This window comes from Callithrix jacchus, chromosome 14 (genome assembly GCF_049354715.1).
Source record: "Callithrix jacchus isolate 240 chromosome 14, calJac240_pri, whole genome shotgun sequence".
Classification (NCBI taxonomy): Eukaryota; Metazoa; Chordata; class Mammalia; order Primates; family Cebidae; genus Callithrix; species Callithrix jacchus.
In genome coordinates this window covers 75,615,537-75,638,077 of record NC_133515.1, presented here as the reverse complement: position 1 = coordinate 75,638,077, position 22,541 = coordinate 75,615,537, and the positions used below count along the sequence as shown (strand labels likewise).

General features: G+C 34.4%; 1 protein-coding gene across 9 annotated transcripts in view; it reads right to left on the bottom strand.

The window, feature by feature from the left end:
* The window catches only part of MAP4K3 (mitogen-activated protein kinase kinase kinase kinase 3), a 189,034-nt gene that overhangs the window by 45,290 nt on the left and 121,203 nt on the right, over positions 1–22,541 (bottom strand). For 5 of the 9 annotated variants that reach the window (XR_013526644.1, XR_013526645.1, XM_002757829.6 and 2 more), the window contains 5 exons: positions 20,461–20,539; positions 16,985–17,043; positions 7,961–8,019; positions 1,171–1,209; positions 567–620 (listed from right to left, as the gene is read on the bottom strand). Coding sequence is in view for 6 of the 9 variants with exons in the window: in XM_002757829.6 (XP_002757875.1) it covers positions 567–620; positions 1,171–1,209; positions 7,961–8,019; positions 16,985–17,043; positions 20,461–20,539 (290 nt within the window). In the remaining 3 variants the exon portion in view is untranslated. Of the gene's footprint in view, positions 1–566; positions 621–1,170; positions 1,210–7,960; positions 8,020–15,461; positions 15,525–16,984; positions 17,044–20,460; positions 20,540–22,541 lie in introns of all 9 variants that reach the window. The other 4 variants (XR_004733656.3, XM_002757828.6, XM_035272725.3 and 1 more) reach the window with 1 other exon arrangement.

Sequence of the window (22,541 nt, the reverse complement as noted above, 5' to 3'; positions counted from 1 at the left end):
TATAATAAGTTCTTTGGAAAAAATGAACTAAATGTGTTGCTATAAAGCTCACACGTTTAAGTCCTAACCCACAATGTGACTATATTTGGAGATGGGATTTCAGGAATTAAGGTTAAATGAGGTTGTAACAGTGGGGTCCTAATCTCACAGGATTGGTGATCTTATAAGAAGAGAGAGAGAGAGAGAGAGAGAGAGAGAGAGATATCACTCTTGCCTCTGACCCCACCACGTGCATACACTGAGGAAAGGCTGTGGTAAGACACAGCCAGAAGACGGCTGTCTACAAGCCAAGAATGAAGCCCTAACCAAGTTGGCTGGTACCTTGATCTTGAACTTCCCACTTCCAGAACTGTGAGAAATAAATTTCTATTGTCTAAGTCTATGGTATTTTGTTATGTCAGCCCAAGCTAATACAACTAGAATAGAAAAAAGGAAAGAAACCAAAGTACAACCCATAATACTACGTTACTAATGATATTAAAATTTCCATGAATATTAAGCTGCCAGATTGATAAAATCAGGTCAAATGACACGTTTTCCTCTTACCAAAAACAGACAGAACTTACTGTTTAGAGTCATCATCATCCCCTTCATCATCTTCTAAATGTGCCACGTGTCCTCTAAATAAAAATAGGGATAATAGATTATTAAATAGATTTTACCAAAACAGCCTAAAAAGACATTTTAAAAAACGCAGGAAAAGCTCCTGTAAGATAAAATTTTATTTCTACATCTTTATACGATGGGATAGATTCAGAATTAAAACAAGGAGCTGAGAGTGGTAGATTGTGATGCCAGTTACTTGGGAGGCTGAGGTTGGAGGAGTGCTTGAGACCAGGAGTTTGAGATCAGCCTGGGCAACATGGCAAGAATCCATCTCTAAGAATAAAATTCAAAAAAGTAGCCAGGCATGGTGGTAAACATCTGTATTCTCAGCTACTTGGAAGGCTTTGGTGAAAGATCACATCAGCCCAAGAGTTTAAGGCAGTGAGTTAAGATCACACCACTGCAATCCATTGGGCAATAGAGTGAGACCCTGTCTCTATTAAAGAAAAAAAAAAAAAAAAAAGAGAAAGAACTAAAACGAATAGGCTATATAACAGAGAACAGAGCAAATTGACTTTACTTGTCTGTGACATAAAGTACTTTAAGATTAAAAATTAAAATTACCGCTGATGCAATTCTTCTTCAACAGACTTGAGAAGACTCCTTTAAATTAAAAACAAAAACAAAAAATAATGTGAACAAATTATCAAAGGGCTATCAAGTATGTTTTTATCACTTAATACATTTTTTGAATAATTACTTTTTTACCATTTGCTGAAAATTTGCTATAGTGATCACCTCTGCAACCATAACACATCAAGTTATATTTAATGAGATACCTCTATTTTCCTGTTGCTAATGTCTTAATATATGTATTTTAAATGAACAAAATAAATCCTAATATTTATTGAAAAATATCAGTTCAAATAGAAGACAACTCACCATGGAATGTCACAACAGTACTGACAAAACAATAATTGCAGGGTCACAGTCAGGAGTTTCCAGGATTCAAATTTTACCTGGAATGTTACACCTGACACCTAAAATTCTATATATACTTCCTTTTTCTTAAAATAAGGAAGGTGACACGCTTTGAAATAACATCATGCTCTCAGGCAATCCTACAAAATGAAACTCACCATGTTGGCTCTCTCTGCGGAAGCATGCATGCATGTGATGTGAATACATGAATGTAGTAGCACTTTGCTTTCACAGAAGACACTCACTTACCTGAAGGATTTGTTCTCCAGTGGCGCACGGGCAAACACATTTACACTTTTGGGAGACTAAGCCTGTATCAGACCAGGTCGAGGATTTTACCATTAGGAGCAGTATACAAAAGTTTAATTTTCAGGAATGTAAGAGAGAACTTATGGCATTCCTGAAGTTCCCTTACTTTTTTTCACTGCAAGTTCATGTAGCACACCTCCTAAATCACACTCTTCAAGCATAAAAACTCAATAGACTTCTCAAAGCTAACAGGGAAAAGAAATATAGTTACTAATGAATAACTGGGATAAAAGTGATTCAGCAAAAATTTTACTCTCCCTGAAAGTTAAAAGGTAACACCTTTTAATAATTTTCCCTTCTAATACACATGAGGAAAAACTGCCCTTAGAATTACAAAACATTAAACTAGAGAAACTGAAAGGTATGGTTATCTTCTGTAACCAATTAATAGAATAGTTTTTAGGCATCCAATATTTTAATTAGCCTAGATTAGTAACAATTTAAATTTTAAAAAATGATAGACTTATGACTCCAGAGTGATAAATCCTATAGGAAAACCATAAACTAACTGCAAGTCCTATTTTGGAGATACAAAAGTCAGGTACCATAGTCAAATATTATCTTATTCACAAAGCTCTCAAGGGCCAACTCTAAGAAAGCAGGAGCTTCTGTCTAGAGGCAGCAGAGCAAAATGCAGACAGGCTTTAAACCCAACACTGCCTGAACATGAATCCTGCATTCACTATCACAGGATATGGCAATGGATGACTTTGATTTTCCTATGCTTCCATTTCCACCTATGTGAAGTGGAAATCACCTCAGTACTTATTTCAAAGTGGCTGCCTGAAGATCTACTGAATTAATGTAAGTAAAATGCTTAGAAGAGTAATTTAGGACAGAGTTGGGAGTTGATTAGAATTTTCTTTATTATTATTGACTAAAATGTCCTTAAACTAGCAGTTCTCAAATTGTGGTATAAAAATCCTGGGGTCTCTTAGTCTACTGCAGGCAGTATGCAAAGTCAAAACTATTTTTCACAATATGTAATACCTTTGTTGCTCTTATTTTCTCACGAGTATACAATGGAGTTTTCCAGAGACTAAAAGATGTGTGATACCACAACACATTAAATGCAGTAGCAGACATGAGAATTTAGCTGCCTTCTATTAAGACAGTGTTAAAAAGATTTGAGGGAAAAAAAAGTAAAACAATGCTACTTTTCTTACTAATTTTATTTTGTCTCAGAAAAAAAAGCTATGTTTTTCAAAAAATTTTATTAATGGACCTCAACAAAAAATGTGCTGTAGTGCACTGACATATATAATAAAACCTTTTATGGCAATTATTTTTGCCTCTGAGTCTCACAAGAGAAATCAGTGTATTATATATATATATATAAGAAAGCACTATAAAAAGGTGGCATTTGAACTGGTCCTTAAGAATTGAGAATTTTTTTTAAACACACATGAATAGTATTGTTATTTATAATAAAAAATGATAATATTATTTTAAAAAATATTTTTTGAAAAGTTTTAAGTTTAATTTCTAATACTATAAAATATTGATAGTTATAACTCTTATAAACAAAAGCTCTTTGAAATCTTCAATAGTTTTAAACATTGTAAAAAAACTTCTGAGACCAAAAATTTGAAAATTTGAGAAGTGCTGCTTTAAACTATTTTATCAAATTAAACAGTGTCTCTGAACATAATTTTAGATGTGAAAAAAATACTTTTTTCTTAAGCACATGGCAATCTCTTTTGATATATTTCTTTTTCCAATAGAAAATATTAGGATTTGAAAACAGGAAGATAATTTAAAATGTATTAATAGTTTTACTTTCAGGTACCATTTAATTGAATTTATACTGCATACTCCTTTTTTTTTTGAGATGTAGTCTTGCTTTGTTGTCCAGGCTGGAGTGCAGTGGCACAATCTTGGCTCACTGCAACCTCCACCTCCCAGGTTCAAGCAATTCTCATGCCTTAGCCTCCCGAGTAGCTGGGATTACAGGAACATGCCACCACACCCAGCTAAATTTTTGTATTTTTCAATAGAGACAGAATCTCACTATATTGCCCAGGCTGGTCTTGAACTCTCTTGGCCTTAAGCGATCCACCCACCTCAGCTTCCCAAAGTGTTGGAATTATAATGGGTGTAAACTGTGAGCTACCATGCCCAGCTGGCACTCTACTTTTTAAGAAAAGAATCTTCCTGGGAGTTCTCTAACAATAAGAGAACGGTTGAGTAAGTGAACATTAAAAAGCAGATAGCCCATGGCCCAGGGATTCATATGTACATTTTGTTTTCTGTTTTTTTTTTTTTTTAGACAGAGTCTTGCTCTGTCATCCAGGCTGCAGTGCAATGGCATGGTCTCAGCTCACTGTAACCTCTGCTTCCCGGGTTCAAGTAATTCTCCTGCCTCTGCCAGTAGCTGGGAATACAGGCATCTACCACCATGCCACTAATTTTTGTATTTTTAGTAGAAATGGGTTTCACCAGGTTGGCCAGGCTGGTCTCTAACTCCTGACCTCGTGATCCGCCCGCCTTGGCCTCCCAAAGTGCTGGAATTACAGGCGTGAGCCACCACGCCCAGCCTCATATGTACATTTTAATTCATTTACCTATAAATCTCTATTATATGTTAAGATACTTTATTAATAAAATTGCAGAATTCATGTGGTCTTAATGAAAAGTAGAATGTATGATTTACTTTTGAGGCTTTATAAAAGAGAAAATGAAATACAGCTAAATTTGCTAAAAGGTCTGTTTACAGTAAATATAACATCTTGAGAACACTGGAGAAAATGTGATAACTGATTTATTCACCAAGATTGAGTGTTATACAATAAACAATGTCACTATTCACTAGTCCACTTGAATTCTTCTATTATAGAACTTTTAGAAAGTAAAGAACGAAACAAAACAAAAATAATGTTTTCAGATAATGAATTTTAAGTCAATCTAAAATGAGTAAGAAATTTTGATGAAAAGGTTAAAAATAAAACAACGTACAAACACAAGGGAGAGATTGAAAACGACTACCAAAATATTCAGCATATTTGCCTTAGCTAAGGAATCAGTGCTACGGGTTACATCTTTCAAAATTGTCTAACTGCCCCCAATCTGTAAGTACTACCCTGATTACATATAAAAAAAAATGCCCTATTACCCTAAAATTAAAGAGCAGTTTTATTCACTCATATTATCTACTTGCTCATATAATCAACAATTATTTACTGAATAACTACCATAAATAAGGGCAACTAATAAGTATTTACTAAATCCTAAATGTGCTAACTGCTTTACAGGGATTATTCCATTTCATCCTTAGCATCCTATGAGGCAGGTGCTATTATATTCTCCATTTTACTAGCAATAATAGAGGTACATTTTCTCAATGTCATGTGGTTTATAGGAAAAGCCATCTGGCATTTACTATTACTATACTCAATTGTGGCATGCATTGTGTAATTCAATTTACTCTTTTCACTATTACTTATTAGAAAAGAATTTACCTTTAATATTTTTTGCCCTAAATTAAAACCAAACATAAGTAATTTAGTGTCCCCCATCTTTTTTTTTTTTTGAGATGGAGTTTTGCTCTTGTTGCCCAGGCTGGAGTGCAATGGCACAATCTCGGCTCACTGCAACCTCTGTCTCCTGGGTTCAAGTGAATCCCCTGCGTCAGCCTCCTGAGTAGCTGGGACTACAGGTGCCTGCCACCATGCCCAGCTAATTTTTGTACTTTTAGTAGAGATGGGTTTCACTATGTCCAGGTTGGTCTTGAACTCCTGACCTCAGATGATCTACCTACCTCGGCCTCCCAAAGTGCTGGGATTACAGCCATGAGCTACCGCACCCAGCCTAGTGTCTTCTTTCAAAAATAATACTTTGTTGGTTTTAAATAAATTATCAGAAAAAGCTGACCCTAGCGAGATTAGAATTCCAAAGAAAAGGAGACAACCAAGTATAAGTCAAAATACATATCCTTCCTGTTAGAAAAAGAGAACTCCTATGTAACAATTCTAATTAGATAGTTCCTGCATGGTCTGGAATAGGTAGAAACCCATCAATGGAAATCTGCCTGCCTGATCACCTATGGAGAAAGCAGGAAATCCTGTAAGTTTTTTAAAACACTGCCTAATCACAAGAATAAAGCAGACATATCAATACAGCAAGAGAAGTGCTACATTCATGCTCATGTCACATGATGTATGTATATACCTTCATATGAAACATAGCCAAAGATCAAACTTTTGGCCAACCTACCTCGTCAAGGGTTTGTTATATAGAATACAGTTCCTTAAGCAGGGATCCAATTAATCAAAAAATGAAGGTTGGGCAAATGATTAACATTTTACCTAGTTAAAATAATTGCACACTATAAAAATGTCTAACAATCAGAAATCAGACAATGGTGACTAAGGAATCTGGAAAAGCATTTAGTGAGGGGCCACATTATGTTTTGTACTTTGCATGTACAAATTTTTAAAATATATTTTAAATAAATCAAAAAAAGGTAAAAAAAAAAATTTTCCCCAAATTTTTCAGTCTCTTAAAATACATTAAAATTTGCTAATAAAATTCTTAAAATTAGTGACCTCACATTTAGAGAAAATAACATAAAAACACTTTTTAAATTTGCTAATCCAATATGAGATAAACTTTCCTTTGATGCCCACCAACAAAGACGATCTATAAATCACAAATAGTGACTATTTAGGTAAAATTTCATTTTTCTACCAGGAAAATTTTACACTTATTTTCCATTTAAAAAAACATAAATGCTAATAATAATAATAACTACTTAATAGTAGTATCAAAGCTAAAAATATTTTTTAAACTACAATAGTATTTATCTGAAGTTCACCCTAAATCAAAACTAATGTATACCTCTAGGTTGTCATTAATGCCTTTTCTCTGTGTTATGAAAGAATACTATATTTAAGCAAAAAAATTAAACATTTGATATTTAGTTTATTGAAAAAAAGAGAGAGGCAAGATTTTGCACCATTATCCTTCAAACTTGAGCTATCTGTCTTTAGTCACTATTTCTCAGTTGCTTAACTTAAAACATGGGAATATGTATGTCTCAACTCTCTAATGCAATTGAAATAATATTTTGAAATTTTGCCAGGTGTGGTGGCTCACACCTGTCATCTTAGCACCTTCTGGGAGGTCAATGCAGGTGGATCACGAGGTCAGGAGTTTGAGACTACCTGACCAACATGGTGAAACCCCCATCTCTACTAAAAATACAAAAATTAGCTGGATGTGATGGTGAACCTGTAATCCCAGCTACTAAGGAGGCTGAGGCAGGACAATCACTTGAACCCAAGAAGCGGAGGTTGCAGTGAGTGGAGACTGCGCCACTGCACTCCAGCCTGGGCAACAGAGTGAGACTCTGCCTCAAAAAAATAAAAAAGAAATTTTAAGTTGTTCTGATTATTAAAATATATACCCTACTGGAAGATTTTGGTAATTTAAATTATACTCCCTTATAAATTAGTTTTTTCTGATGATAATTTATCCACAAACTTAGAAAATGAGACTCTAAGGGGAATAGTGAAGTTCTGTCTCCTATCATACCTGGCAAATGAACAACTTAAATTGTTAATGTTTGTAAGCTGCCTTTTTAACCACTGTGCCCCTATCAACTAGATTAAGTGCCCGGTGTAGAAGAGGCGTTAAATAACTGTTGAATTTATTTACTGCATAGATTGGTAACTTTTAAGAATGCAGACACATTTTAACTACTACCTACTTTAAAAAAACCTTATAGCCAAAAATTTAAGATTTCTAAGTTATATGAATAATTCCAGCTGCTGTTAGTGACCAACCCATCTTAGAGATGTACCAAAGCAAGTTTTATAAGGAATAAACAGATCAACTTTAGAAATAAATTAATTGCTAAAACATGTATCTGTGTTCAGCAAGAATACACTTGGTTTTCTCTAAGATCAGCAAAGTAACCTGATATAAATAACTATGTTGATGCTTCTCATTATGACAATTATTAACTAAATAATGAGCAAGGAAGCAATGGAAAAAGGTTAAATGGATATTGTAAAATATATCTACCAAACTAATACAATTTACTACCTTAAATATTAGAATATAATATTAAAGGCAACTTAATCATTCTTGAATTTACATTAAGTTTTAAGAGAACTTTACTTACTTGTTTGCACCTAAAAAGTAACTACCTTGATGTCCCTGTCCATATTCCAGTTGTAGATCCTAATAGTACAAAAAAAAAATATTTAGTACACTAGTAGTACATCACACACCATGATATATTAATATATCTTATTTTTAAAAGACAAGCGCCACACCCCCAAATAAATCTGTATTGCTCTACGTTCTTAAAAAGAAGGATTTCATGAGTTCATAGTCCTGATTTAAGTATTTTATTATTTGAGTGTTTTTCTCGGAATTTTTCCGACTAATATATGCAAGTTTCATTTTTGGTTACTGTTACTTTAATTAACTTTTGTAGAAATCAGTTTTTAGAAAGAAAAAAGCTCAAATAAGGTATTTATTCTTAAGTAATAATGAAGCAAAAATGTTCAAAGAGAATAAGCAACAAAAATCTTGGTTTACTTTGTATATAGTATCTAAAATAATTATGTATATATACACATTCACATATTTCTACTGCTGTTTCATGTAGGTAATAATTTTTTAAACATACAAAATTGGGTGCTATTTAAAAAATAAATTATATATATGAACTTGTATAATATTATAATTTGTATTGAATGACTTTTAATAATTTTTTTAGAATGCAAAAGCAAAACTTCAAACAAGTATTAAGGTAGTTCCTCAACTATTTAAACACTTTCTGACTTAATGCTGTGGGTTATAGAGTGTTAAGAATTAACATTTAAAAGGATGAACAGTATACATGCTCAACTCAAATGCCTTCTTGAGAGGAAGAAATGTGCTTTCCAACAACCATGAAAAGTTTAAAGTTGACTTTTGTTCCCCTGTTAAAGAGCCACTGTCATCTATGCACTGTTTTAACCATAAAGGGGGAATATCTGACATTTTGAAAATGAATCTTATTTACATTAGAATATAACATATTTAAAGTGCTTTTTATTTTTACAAGGTATTCTGAGATTCATGATCAGGGCTTAACACAAAAGTCACCTTGGAGCAGCAGCCTTCCAAGACTGCCAGGGAAGATTATCTGCAGCCTTCTCCAAGTCTCCACAGCATTTAACACACAGACCTCCTGTAGCACTTATACTGTATTTTAATCTATTTACACGTTTGAAAAACTAAGCTCCTCAAACAATTGGAAATGATCAAATCTATCTTCTTTCCTTACAGCCTGTGGTCTAGCATGGTCCCTGGCACACACTGACTGCACCATAAATAAATGTTTATTCAAATGTCAACTGTTTATTTTCCGATAAACTTCAGCCTCTTTGAGATACATAAAGCTAATCCTAAATCACAAAAAATACTCAGCCTAAGAATATAAGGATTTTAAGCAACACATTACATTTAAGAAAAAAGCACTTTAAAATTTAAATATTCCAAGACCTGTCAAAAAAAAATCTGATGAAAATTAAAATCAAAATCCTGGTTTCGACAAGACTCAAATTTTGTCTTCTTTAATATTTGAGTTCTTCCGTGCATACTAAGCGCTCTCACCAGTGTCAGAAAAGATATCACATCATAAACAAAAAAGAGTAGCTGACTGTCACACTGGTATCACATGAAATTCTAATGAAAAAGGGTATTTATACTTTTTAATTTATAATGATATATCTTAACAGGATAAAATCACTGTTATCACAAAACTGCACAATTTAAGTGTTTATGATTTTACTACTGAATCCTTAAACTGCAGTACTCAGTAAAGAGAAGTACTAAATTAAATAAATACAAAATTTGTTTTCTTTAGTTATAGACACTGGGCCCTCTGCCAGACCGGCTACATTTTTAGCCAATATGATCTCTTAAGCCTTTAATCAAACGACAGCTTCCAAAAGCACACATTAGTGTAGAGTGGCCATAGCTTCTGTTATATAAACATAGACGTGTCATAAGAATTTTCAGCTCATCTGATACATGGCAAGTAAAAGACTGACAATAATGATTAAAAATAAAGAAAATAAACTGAGACCAACAGTATATTTAGAAAGGTAAGAAAAGTATCTAAAATAACTAAAGTAATATAGTAATTGAAAATTGAGCATAGGCTCATATACAGAGTAACATTCAGGCCAGGAGAGAAGTTGTAGATAGATCCGAGTCCGATGAGTAAATGTGTCATGTCCCGAGTTTTATCAGGAAAGCTGAAATTCAAAGGGGCTCATTCTTTAACAACTTCTTCTCCCTAAACTATGTTACAGCAACTACGGAACAAAAACAATGTACTAGGAATACTATAAGTAAAATATTAATTTAAATCCTTCTAAAAAGTGCCTAATCTCATTTAATACAACCAATGTTTACCAAGCACCTATTATCTGACAGGAATTCAGACAGAAAATCGGATAAGGAATATGAGAAGAAATAAAAAAAGAACAAAAGTGAAACCAAAGCAAAGTTAGTAGCTATTTACATGTTTTTGGGGCAGTCTAAGAAAGACTCATCTAAAATGCTTTTCAAGAAGGATTTGGAAGTTACTCCATATCCGAAAAATGCTACTAAAATAATGCTTGGAAAAGCACTCAAAATAACCCAAGATGATGGTATCCTATGGCCATTCTTCATAGGCTAAACAAGAAACACTTGAGTATGCCAGCATAAAAAAAGTTAGTAGTGTCGATCAGGCATCAACTTGTTAATGAATAACAGTGTTTATACAGTAGAGTCAAATAAGTAACATGAGCTGAAAACATGCACTAATCTAGTACAAATTAAAAGTTCAGGATCGTTATCCTGGCTCAATTAAAATATATTTTTGGGTTGCAAAGTCCTAATTTCAGTGTTTCATTTTAATAAATGGGAGACCATTTCTAAATTTCAGATGGAATTTCTAAGAACACGATGTGTGAGAAAGAACTGAAAATGAACAAAGGATGTAACATGGAACCCTGGAGAAAGAAAGCATATGATCAAGAACATCTTATTGTAGTTAAAAAAAAAATCCCCTTGGGAGATTTAAGTCTATACCTGATGAGAAAGCAGCAGGAAGTCAATAGAATTGATACAGTTGGCTAAAAAAACACAAAAGAAAAAAAATACTTGAGCAATATATCTTAACCAAGAAAAAGAGAGAACAGGAGAAATTTTTTCCCATCAAAAATGAGAAAATTATGGCACAAATAAGGTTGTTAGTGAGATACCTTTTAATGCAGTAGCTGATTTACAGAAATAGAAGAGGGGTTGAATCCAGGATAATTCAAGTATTTTTTTATTTCTTAAAAAGTCAGAAAAACAAGTAGAGTCAGAATATTAACAGATCAAGCAGGATTCTGACTAATAAAAACAGATTGAGGAGCCTAAAAATTGAAGAATGTGACTTTTGTACAGCAGGCTCGGAAATGAGTATGGGCAGGTGAGGTATACTATACAATTCTTTAGAGCAATGATTATGTTACTATTTATTTATGCCCCTCCATGGCCATTAACATAGAGTGTTTGTTTTTGAGGAGAAGTCTTGCTCTGTTGCCAAGGTTGGAGTGCAGTGGTGTGATCTGGGCTCACTGCAACCTCTGACTTCCAGGTTCAAGTGGTTCTCCCGCCTCAGCCTCCCAAGTAGCTGACATTACAGACGTAAACCACCAAGCCCAGCTAATTTTTGTATTTTTAATAGAGACGAGGTTTTGCCATGCTGGCCAGGCTGATCTCGAACTCCTGACCTCAAGTGATCCGCCCGCCTTGGCATCCAAAAGTGCTGGGATTACAGGTGTGAGCCACTTCGCCTGGCCAACATAGTGTTTTATACAGAATTAACTTTCAATTTTTTTGAATTGGTATATGGGCTTAAATAGTCAGTAAAACTATGCAAATTAGAAAAAAACAGCATCGGTTAAGATGGATATGTAACACAATCTTTTAACCTGAAGAAAGCATTTTGCAGATCAGAGAAACCAATTTTTATGATTTTGGGCAAACTCTTTTAATTATCAAAAGTGAGTTTTTGTTTTAAACTCAGATATCTTTCAAAAATTCTCATACCAACCGCCAATTCTAAAAAATCAAGCCCTAGTCTTCTGGCTTCATATATAATTACCTGATTTTTCTTTTTCTTTCTTCCTTTTTTTTTTTAAGAGAGCACTTTTGGATAGCAATAAAAGTTGAAAGACAACATTCTAAATTCACTTACAAAATCATAAACAAATATAGATGGCATTTAAATCAACCAGAAATCATGGATTATATGGCATGTTTATGCAGCAAAGTCTTTAAAGGGGTAAATGTTTTTTTCTGGTCCCAAAGGGATTTAGGGTTTTTACCTTGGTGCCAACTGCCAGATAAGATGAGCACTAAATATTTTGGATTCCTCAGGCTTTAAGTGGTCAGCCATAAGCATTTGTTAGAGACAAAATCTTGTTCACAGCGCCAATATTTTAGAATTGATAAAATTAGACCACAGAAATAATGATGGCTACTTCATACCCATTAGGATAGCTATTATCAAAAGTAAAAAACAAAACAAAACAGAGAATAGTAACAAGTGCTGATGAGGATGTGGAGAAAGCAGAACTCATGTGCCTCACTGGTGGGAATATAAAATGTTGCAGCTGCTGTGAAAAATAGTATGACAGTTTCTCAAAAAATTAAAGACAGAATTAACAGCAAGTCCACTTCTAGTTACATATCAAAAGAACAGAAAGCAGGAACTCAAACAGGTATTTGTATATCCATGTTCATAACAGCATTAGTCACAGTAGCCAAAAGGTATAAGCAACTTACTGTCTGTCAATGGATGAATGTATAAACAAGATGTGTATTTACATGCAATGGAGTATTATTCAGCCTTAAAAAGGAAATTCTGACACATGATGCAACATGAGGAACCCTGAAGATATTATGAAATTACCCTAAGTAAAGTGAGCCAGTCACAAAAGAACAAATATGCTATGATTCCCCTTATACAAGATACCTAGAGTCAAATTCATAGTCAGAAAACAGAATGTTCATTGCCAGGGGCTGGAGGGAAGATGGAATGGGGAGTTATTGTTTAATGGGTATAGAGTTTTAGTCTGGGAAGATGAAATCATTCTGAAGACAGATAGTGGTGACAGTTCCATAGCAATGTGAATGTACTTAATGCCACTGGACTGTAGACGTAAAAAACGTTAAAATGATAAATTTGGTAATGTGTATTTTACCACAGTAAAAAACAAACAAAAAACATAACTATCAACATAGATATTTATTTTAAAATGTGGAAGGGAGCCCAGTATTACTTTAAAAATATATACTGATGATATTGGGTAGAGGCAATATAGCACAGTGGTTCAGGTTTGAATTCCTGAGCCAGGCTGCTTAGAAATCCCAGCTCTGCTATTCTTAGCTAAGGAATAACGAATTCCAGTTTCTTTGCACTTTAAATCACCTCATTTGTAAAACAAAAATAAGTTAATATAATTAAAGTGCTTAGAAGAATGCCCGGTATATAAAAACCTCTAGATAAATGTTGGCTTTTGTTACCATTAGGAGTGAGCTTTGAGGTTGGTTTTATAGATTGTACACTCTGACAAATATTTCATTCATCCCTCTTCTACCAGAACTATCCTAACAGTCCCTAAATCCCTCCATTGTCACAAGACCCCCTGTCAACTGCTCTCCTGTACCACAAGAAACTCCTGATTATAGGGCAGGGAGCGGGATGAAGGTGGGAGCAGTTCCAGGCAACAAAGCCATGATATGGTAATTTATTCAAGTTACTAGGCTAGTTTCACAAGTAGCACAGAAAAGAGTATTTGTAATTTTAAAGTATTATGTTTCCAGACTTGTTATCTTTTCTACATGGAGGATATTAATAAACACTAGAGTCAATTAAAAATTTTGATTGCATTGTCTTTAGTTCTGTAATAAATTTCACTAATAGTCATCCTAGCCTATATGTCTAATTCTGAAAACATTTTCAATCCAGAAATCACCAATTATATTTTCTTCAGACATGTTATCTCACTTGGCCCCTATGGGTTAATTCTCAATCCTCACACGTTCTGTCTCTTTAGGCCATCCCTCTTTCTTTTGAGACACTGCCTACACTGGCTCTCCTAGCTTCTCAACTGCTTCTTCCCTATCTCCAATGTTGGTTCCACCTGACTGTTAAACAAGGCATCATCCACTTTTTTTTTCACTCTTTCTTCAACTAACAATGGGGAACACACGCAATTTCATGACTTCATTTTATCACTTCCTCTTTGATGATTTAAATCTACTTTTTTAAAATGAATCTCAGATTAGTATAATGCTTTCAAAATCCCAGCCCTTTGCCTGACATCTCTCAAACGTGTGGTCTGTGTCGGCAATTATTTGCAATTCCCATGAAACACAGCCAGCATTCTGTTCTTTCTCTTCCAGAAAAATCTACCGTGCTCCTACGTAATACTGACTTTTAGTCTTAGTTCCTCCTAGAAGCCAGACAGGCCACATGAGCCCCAAAGCTCTTCTCCTTCTGTCATCTCTATAGTACCTACTGTATGTTAGCTTCCCCTCATCAACGCTTGCCACCTGGCAAAATTTTGGTAAATTATATATTTTGTTGCATGGGTAAGAGTTGAGATGTGTAAGTATATTCTGTCCAATAGGACCGCAACCTCCCTGAAGAAGGGAAATTATGTCTAAAATCTCTTTTACATTTTACAAATGTCAGAGGTCCTGGATTAAAAAAATTTACAGGAAGAATAATTTAAGCCAACCAAAATTGAAAGATATATGCTACCAAGGTAAAGAGTAAGGAAAGAGAAGGAAAAATCCATTTAAAAGGCAGAACAGCATAATCTCATAGAGTAAATATGGGGGTAACTTGGGGCTCTCACCAACCACAGTAGCAAAAACAACCATTTACTTAATAAAAACTATTAAAAGTATTATTTAACATTGAATAGCAACAATTTCTCATTTTTTCTTATGTAATTTTAAGCTAGTATTTATAACTTCAGGAATACTTTATAATCTAAATTTTGTCCGAATGAAACTAGAAATGATAGTAATGCTGAAAAATTAAAACTTCATCTGAGAATGATTTCATTGTTAATTCAGGAACAAATTATCTTAAAAATTATACCTGTACCATATATTATATGATTGTATGTGTGTACCATATGATATAGGAACATTATATATGTATTATATATGAATATGTGTACCATATAACATATGAATAGTTTACATATATACGTGGATGGGTGGCTTCTAGTTCATTTAAACAAGTTACATCATTAAACCGGACATTTTTAAAGGGAAATGTCATTTCTTAAAAAAAAAAAACAACTAATCTTTGAGTAATAAAATTAAAAATTAACATTTTTCAGAAAAAGACAAACATATTTATTTGTAATTACAGCATTATATTTGAGTAGACATATTTATGTAACTTGTTATGGCAAAAAATGGCTACAATTCTTAATATGTGTAAGTTTGCCAAATGATAGCAATTTATAAAACAATGCTTAAATTGGACAAAATGTTTGATCTTAAAAAAAAAAAAAACTAAACTAAAACAATGCTGACAAAGAAAATCAGAAGATGAGAAATACCAGATTAGATCTTGCAGTGTAGTATATTTCTTCTGCACTGTCCAAAAAACCATCACTGTCGGGCTGTTTAGCAGAGACCAAGAAACCCAAGTTATTTATGCTTAGACTAAAAGCCACAAATTCACAAAGGGAAACTTTGACAAAGGAAGTAAGTCCTGCTAATATAATTTTATTAAGGCAAATGCAAAGTCAAACTGTATTAGGCAGCTTATAAAGAAGCAACATTGCAACAACTTTGCTCTAAAATGCAGTTATTAAATTAGTACAGAATTTAAATACAGGCAATGCCAACTTACAAAGAGAAACAAAAAATAAACTCAAACTGCCTTAACAAAACACAATTAGCATTTATAAATACCATGACTACTTTTTCTTAATTTTTTCCATGCCTCTTCATAAATCTCAGGTTTTGGTATTACAGTATGATCACTTTAAGACTTTTTCTTTAACCTTCTATTCCTCCACATTGGAACATTGAATTAGAGGAACAATAAGATAAAGGCTAATGACACCCTTTGTATGCTTCAGTCAAGTGAGCTAAAATAAGCATTAAATTTAAGAAGAAAGCTCCTACTTCAATCCTTAGTACTTATTAACAGGTACTTTCTTCTTGTTATTAAATAGCAAATAAAAAATGAAACAGACATCATATCAAACTCTGGCAAAATAATTTCTTTAGAATTAATTTTGTATTTTCTGATGTCTCTTTATTGTTCTAGAGAACATTAACATCTCAAATAGCTGCAAAGTATCTTGCTTTTACAACTGAATCTAATACATTATCATTTATCTGGAAAAAAGCATATAAACAACAAAAGAATTGTAAAACAAAAGAATCATGCCAAGTATATTCCTAAAGTTGTAGCAAGTCTTAAATGAACGACAAACTTCATTTATTATGTATGCCTCATCTTCCTGAGTTTCAGTACTTTAAACAGATATGACTCTAATGTTTGGAAACCATGGCATTTATCCTAAAGATACATATTTTAAAAAGCTTCTCAAAAACAGATAAAATAAAAAATAAAAAAATAATTTAAAAGCCAGCATTAAAAACATTTAATCAGAGAATGTTAAAACTAGAAAGTTTCTCCTAAAATAATTTTGAAAATATTCAGCAACACAGATTTATTTATTATGTATTTGAGAATTACTTACCTTTTTGTTTCCCACAATTAAAAAAAAAAATTATTTTATGTTTTTAGAAACAAGGTCTCACACTTTTGCCCAGGCTGGAGTACAGTGGCTTTTATCATAGCTCACTCTAACCTTGAATTCCTGGGCTCAAGGGATCCTCCTGCCCTAGCCTCCCCAGTAGCTAGGACTACAAATATACACCGCTGTGCTCAGCTAAGTTTAAAAATCTTTTTGTAGAGACAGGGTCTTACTATGTTGACCAAGCTGGGACCTCAAATGTTTTTGAAATATTAACAACTAGCTTTTTTAGTCGGTACTAATCTATCACACAGAGATAAATTAAAACATTTATTTCAGTGTTAACATTCTAAGACTACACTACTTACAAGTTCATGATGTGGTTCTGTCTCCTTTCTTAAGGGTGGATCAAATTTCACTTGGCCAACTAAAAAAGAAAAAAACGTAAAACCAGGATCTGTTTTTATATTCTTAATGATATAATAATTTAAAAAGTTATTCCACAGTAAAAGACATTTAATGTTACCATCAACCATACACTGACCTCCAGAGATTTTTGTTTTCAGTTTTCAAAACTGATACTGGTAATTGTAAATATTCATGGTGGTACATGTGATATTTTGATGCATGCATATAGTGTGTAATGATCAAAGCACGGTAAACAAGATATCCATCACATCAAACATTTATCATTTCTTTGTGTTGGGAACATTACAAATTGAACTATTTTCAAATATACAATAAATAATCGTTAATTATAACTTCCCTACTCTGCTACTGAAGAGTAGAATGTATTCCTTCTATTTAACTTTATTTTTGTACCCATGAAACAACCTCTCTCCATCCACCTATCCTACCCTTCCCTGCCTCTGGTAACCATCATCCTACTTCTACCTCCATGAGATCAACTATTTTAGCTCCCACCTATGAGAGAGAACATGAGATATTTGTCTTTCCACACCTGGTCACTTAACATTAATGTCCTCCAGTTCCCTCCACGTTGTTGCAAATGACAGGATTTCACTGTTTTTTTTTAATAACTGAATAATATTCTGATACGTATATATACTACATTTCCTTTACTTATTCATCTGTTGATGGACATATAGGTTGATTCTTTATCCTGGGTATTGGGTTTTTTTTTTTGCGTGTTTTTTTTTGTGTGGGTGTGTTTTTGACACGGAGTCTCATTCTGTTGCCCAAGCTAGAGTACAATGGCATGCTCTTGGCTCACTGCAACCTCCACTTCCTGGGTTAAAGTGATTTTCCTGCTTCAGCCTCCCAAGTAGCTGGGACTACAGGCGCATGCCACCACACCTAGCTAATTTTTTTTTTCTTTAGTGCTTAGTAGAGATGGAGTTTCACCATGTTGGCCAGGCTGGTCTTGAACTCCTGACCTCAGGTGATCTGCCCGCCTCAGCTTCTCAAAGTGCTGGGATTACAAGCATGAGCCACTGTACCAGGCCTATCCTGGGTATTGTGATGATGCTGCAATAAACTTGGGAGTGCAGATATCTCTTAGATATACTGACATCCTTTCTCTTAGATGCACAATCCAGTAGTTCTGGATCATACAGTAGTTCTATTTTTAGTTTTTTGAGGAACCTCCATACTGTTTACCACAGTGATTGTACTAATTTGCATTCCCACCAATAGTATATAAGAGTTCCCTTTTCTCTGAATTTTCACCAGCAACTGTTATTTTTTGGCTTTTTAACAATAGCCATTTAAACCGGGGTGAAACAATATCTCATTGGGGTTTTTCTTTTTTGATTTGCATTTTCTAGAAGTCACTCAGATTATTTTGTCACCCAGGTACTACACCTAGTACTCAATAGTTATTTTTTCTGATCTCCTTCTTCCTACCCTTCACCCTCAAGTAGGCCCCAGTATCTGCTGTTCCCCTTTGTGTTCATGCATATATGTGTTCATATGATGCACCCCCATTTTTTTTAATTGAGACAGAGTCTCACTCTGTTGCCCAGGCTGGAGGGCAGTGGCAGGATCTCAGCTCATTGCAGCCTCTGCCTCCCAGGTTCAAGCAATTCTCCTGCCTCAGCCTCTGAGCAGCTGAGACTTCAGGCACATACAATCAGGCCTGGCTAATTTTTCTATTTTTAGTAGAGACAGGGTTTCACCATGTTGGTCAGGCTGGTCTTCAACTCCTGACCTCAAGTGATCCACCCGCCTCAGCCTCCCAAAGTGCTGGGATTATAGGCATGAGCCACTGTGCCCAGCCTAGACATCTAGTTTGAAATAGCATACACTTGCATATGCACTTAAAAGCTGAGAATCACTGATACCTTACCACAGAGTGATTCAGAAACAACTACACTATAACATAAAGAAACGGACAATGTAATTTTTAAATAAAATCAGATAACAAGATAGAGAGTACTTTACATTTTCAACAGTACTGAATACGTAAAGTTTTCTAAATCAACGGCAAGACATCTCTAATTACTTTTTTTTTTTTGGAGGCAGAATTTTGCTCTTTGCCCAGGCTGGAGTGTAGTGGCATGATCTCGGCTCACTGCAACCTCTGTCTCCCAGGCTCAAGTGATTCTCCTGCCTCAGCCACCCAAGTAGCTGGGATTACAGGTGCACATCACCATGCTGGCCATGCTGGTCTTGAACTCCTGGACTCAAGTGATCCACCCGCCTCAGCCTCCCAGAGTGCTGGGATTACAGGCGTGAGCTACTGTACCTGGCCTCTAGTTACTTTTTGTATATTAAAGAAATGATAAAGATATTTCCTAATTACTTTATGTATATGAAAAAGATGAGAAATGCTCTTACATGCTAAGGATGTCATTTTTGGAAAAATAGTTTTCTGGTGAAATTAGCAAGTCTAAAATATGTGACTTCAGCAGTAGCTTTAAAGATAGTTTTATATGGTCACACAACTAACCGTTGGCAAACAAAGTACCGAATCCTACTCCTGAGCTTTTTATATAATCCACCATGCTTTCCAGGTATCACTAGCACAAAACTTAGAGAATAAATGCTTCTAAGGAAAAAAAAGTTGAGCGCTATTGTTGGAGGGATTCCTGTTGGCAGTTTATCACGGATGAGTTGATAGTATTGGATCTCCTGTGAATGAATGGCTTGTCTGATGAATGGCTTGTCACAGTAGGCCCATAACTTGACGGTCCGTAAGAATTAACCAGAGGCCTATTTTAAAAGATTTCTGGGCCAATCCAAGACCTATTGAATTTGGACTGTGGAAAAGTGGGGCCCGAATACATATATATATATATTTCTTAAAGATGGGGTTTGACCATGTCGGTCAGGTTGGTCTTGAACTCCCGACCTCAGGTGATCCACCCACCTTGGCCACCAAAGTGCTTGGATTACAGGCGTGAGCCACCACACTCGGCCTCTGACTACATTTTTAAAGCTGCCAGGTTACTCAGATGCTAGGGCAGTTTGCAAACCTCTATTTCTCTGTTACCCTTGGATCATGAGCGTATGAATAACATGGGAGCTTGTTAGTAGAACCTCAGATCCATCCCAGGTCTACTGAATCTGAAATTGCATTTAACAAGCTCTCTAGGTACACATAGGAGTTTAACGGCACTGCCTTAATTACTTCTATCCTGCTTATTCCAGGAATTAACTTCTGCTCCCAAAGAGCAAAAACATAAATATATCCCATTCTGCCACCAAAAATTCCACAAGAATAAGGAAAATGAAATTCTTATTGCTCTAATTAAACTTTACCTTTAACAGTGTTTAGAAGGAAAAATTATTCAGAAGAAAATAAAAATAACTGTAACTAAATTATAAGTTAAAATCTTATTTTCTATCATTAAATCATAAACTGTGTATAGTATATACTTACAGTTTATCTCTGAGCGTGTTTTCTCTTCTCTCACATTTCTACTTGTTGAGGGAATTCTATGTGGTACAGCAACAAGAGGCTAGAAAAGAACAAAAACAATGATATGCAGCATTTGGTAATCAAGTCATAGTTTGGCCCGCAAAATTATCCAAATAGAAAAAAATGCTTCATTTTAAGTAAAAATGAAAGAAAAATACAACTTTGCAAATTCTTTTTTTTTTTTGAGAAGGAGTTTTGCTCATTACCCAGGCTGGAGTGCAGTGGCGTGATCTCAGCTCACCGCAACTTCCGCCTCCTGGGTTCAGGCAATTCTCCTGCTTCAGCCTCCCGAGTAGCTGGGATTACAGGCGCACGCCACCATGCCCAGCTAACTTTTTGTATTTTTAGTAGAGACGGAGTTTCACCATGTTGACCAGGATGGTCTCGATCTCTTGACCTCGTGATCCACCCGCCTCGGCCTCCCAAAGTGCTGGGATTACAGGCGTGAGCCACCGTGACTGACCCGCAAATTCTTTTTAACAATGAGCAAATCACAACAGCAGCTCAAACTATGAAGGTGAAAAAATATTTTTATTATCCACAACATAAATTATTATTTGTCCTAGAAGGGGCAAATAGTATCTAGGCAAAACACAATAGTAACGTATTCTGCTTATTTGTATGTGCAACATCAGACTTGTCTAGATCCATTCTACAAAGATGAATCAAGTTCACTTCAGTATTCTGGATCTATTCTGATATCAAGAAATTGTGAAGGGAAAGGAAACACAACAGGGTAAACATTACCCGTTGTGTCTATCATTCAATGATGGCTGAGCTTAGAAGTTAAGGTTTATTTTTCAATTTACAGTTTTTTGAAATAACATTCAAAAGCCACACACATTTATAGATGATACTGTGTTTCACTTTCAGCATAATTTGAATCATAACTGATTTAATTAAGATTCCCCAAAATTACTTATGTTTATGTGAACATACAGTATTTTATGGTTTTCAGAAGCTTTTTTTTCTTCATTAAAAAAAAATGCTCTTCACTCCATCTCAGTTTCTCTTGATGACAGACATACCATTATAATTTCCAAAAGTAGGACATATACCAGTATTCAATTATTTACCTTTAATTTACAAAGAAGTTTCACACCTTGAAATTATTTATAGAGCCTAATTAAATGTGATCACAAAGGAGTACTGGAAAACTTATACTCTGAATGTCCAATATGAGATGTGTCAAAGACCTCCAACATTAGAAAAAGAAAAAGCTGAAAAATATGATTTAGAGAAACTCTCTGAAAACTGAACTACTAACATGTCAGGAACAAACTGATAACTAATTCAAGAAATCAAATGATTGTAAGAAAGTTATACAAAAGCCATATTTCACTCTTTAGAACACAGGTGAACTGGAGACTTGACTGATTATTTTCTCTTCCCATGTACCAATTCAGACGGTTGGATAAGAAAATAGTATTATTTTCCTAAAATTTCTTTTGACAATGAAATATTTCATGTATAAAAGGAGCAAGGGACTGCCACAAGATTTTGTTAAATGAGGCCAGGGAACGAAAGATACCCACCCTGAAATTAAAGGAGGCAACAGAATGTTAGGTACAATCTTCTGAAATGCTAAATAATTTGTTTTCTAACAATGAAGGATTACACTTAACTCTAAAATGGTATTATATTTACTAGAATTTAAGTAAGCAGAATCAATTCTAAAATAGCTCATCTGAACTTAAAAAGTTGGACTTCTAAAAGGATATCCTTTAGCATCATTAGACAAAGGCCATGTAGATACATTCTCAAAAATTAAAAATTATAGAAAAATCTATTCTAAAATTAACATGGAACCAAAGAGCCCCAATAACCAAAGCAAACCTAAACAAATAGAACAACACTAGAGGCATCACATTACCTGATTTCAAGCTATACTACAAGGCTACAGAACCAAGAGAGAATAGTACTAGTATAAAAATAGATACATAGACCAATGAAACACAACAGAGAGCCTAGAAATAAAGCCACACACCTACAACTATCTGATCTTTGACAAACCTGACAACAAGAAGCAATGGGGAAAGAAC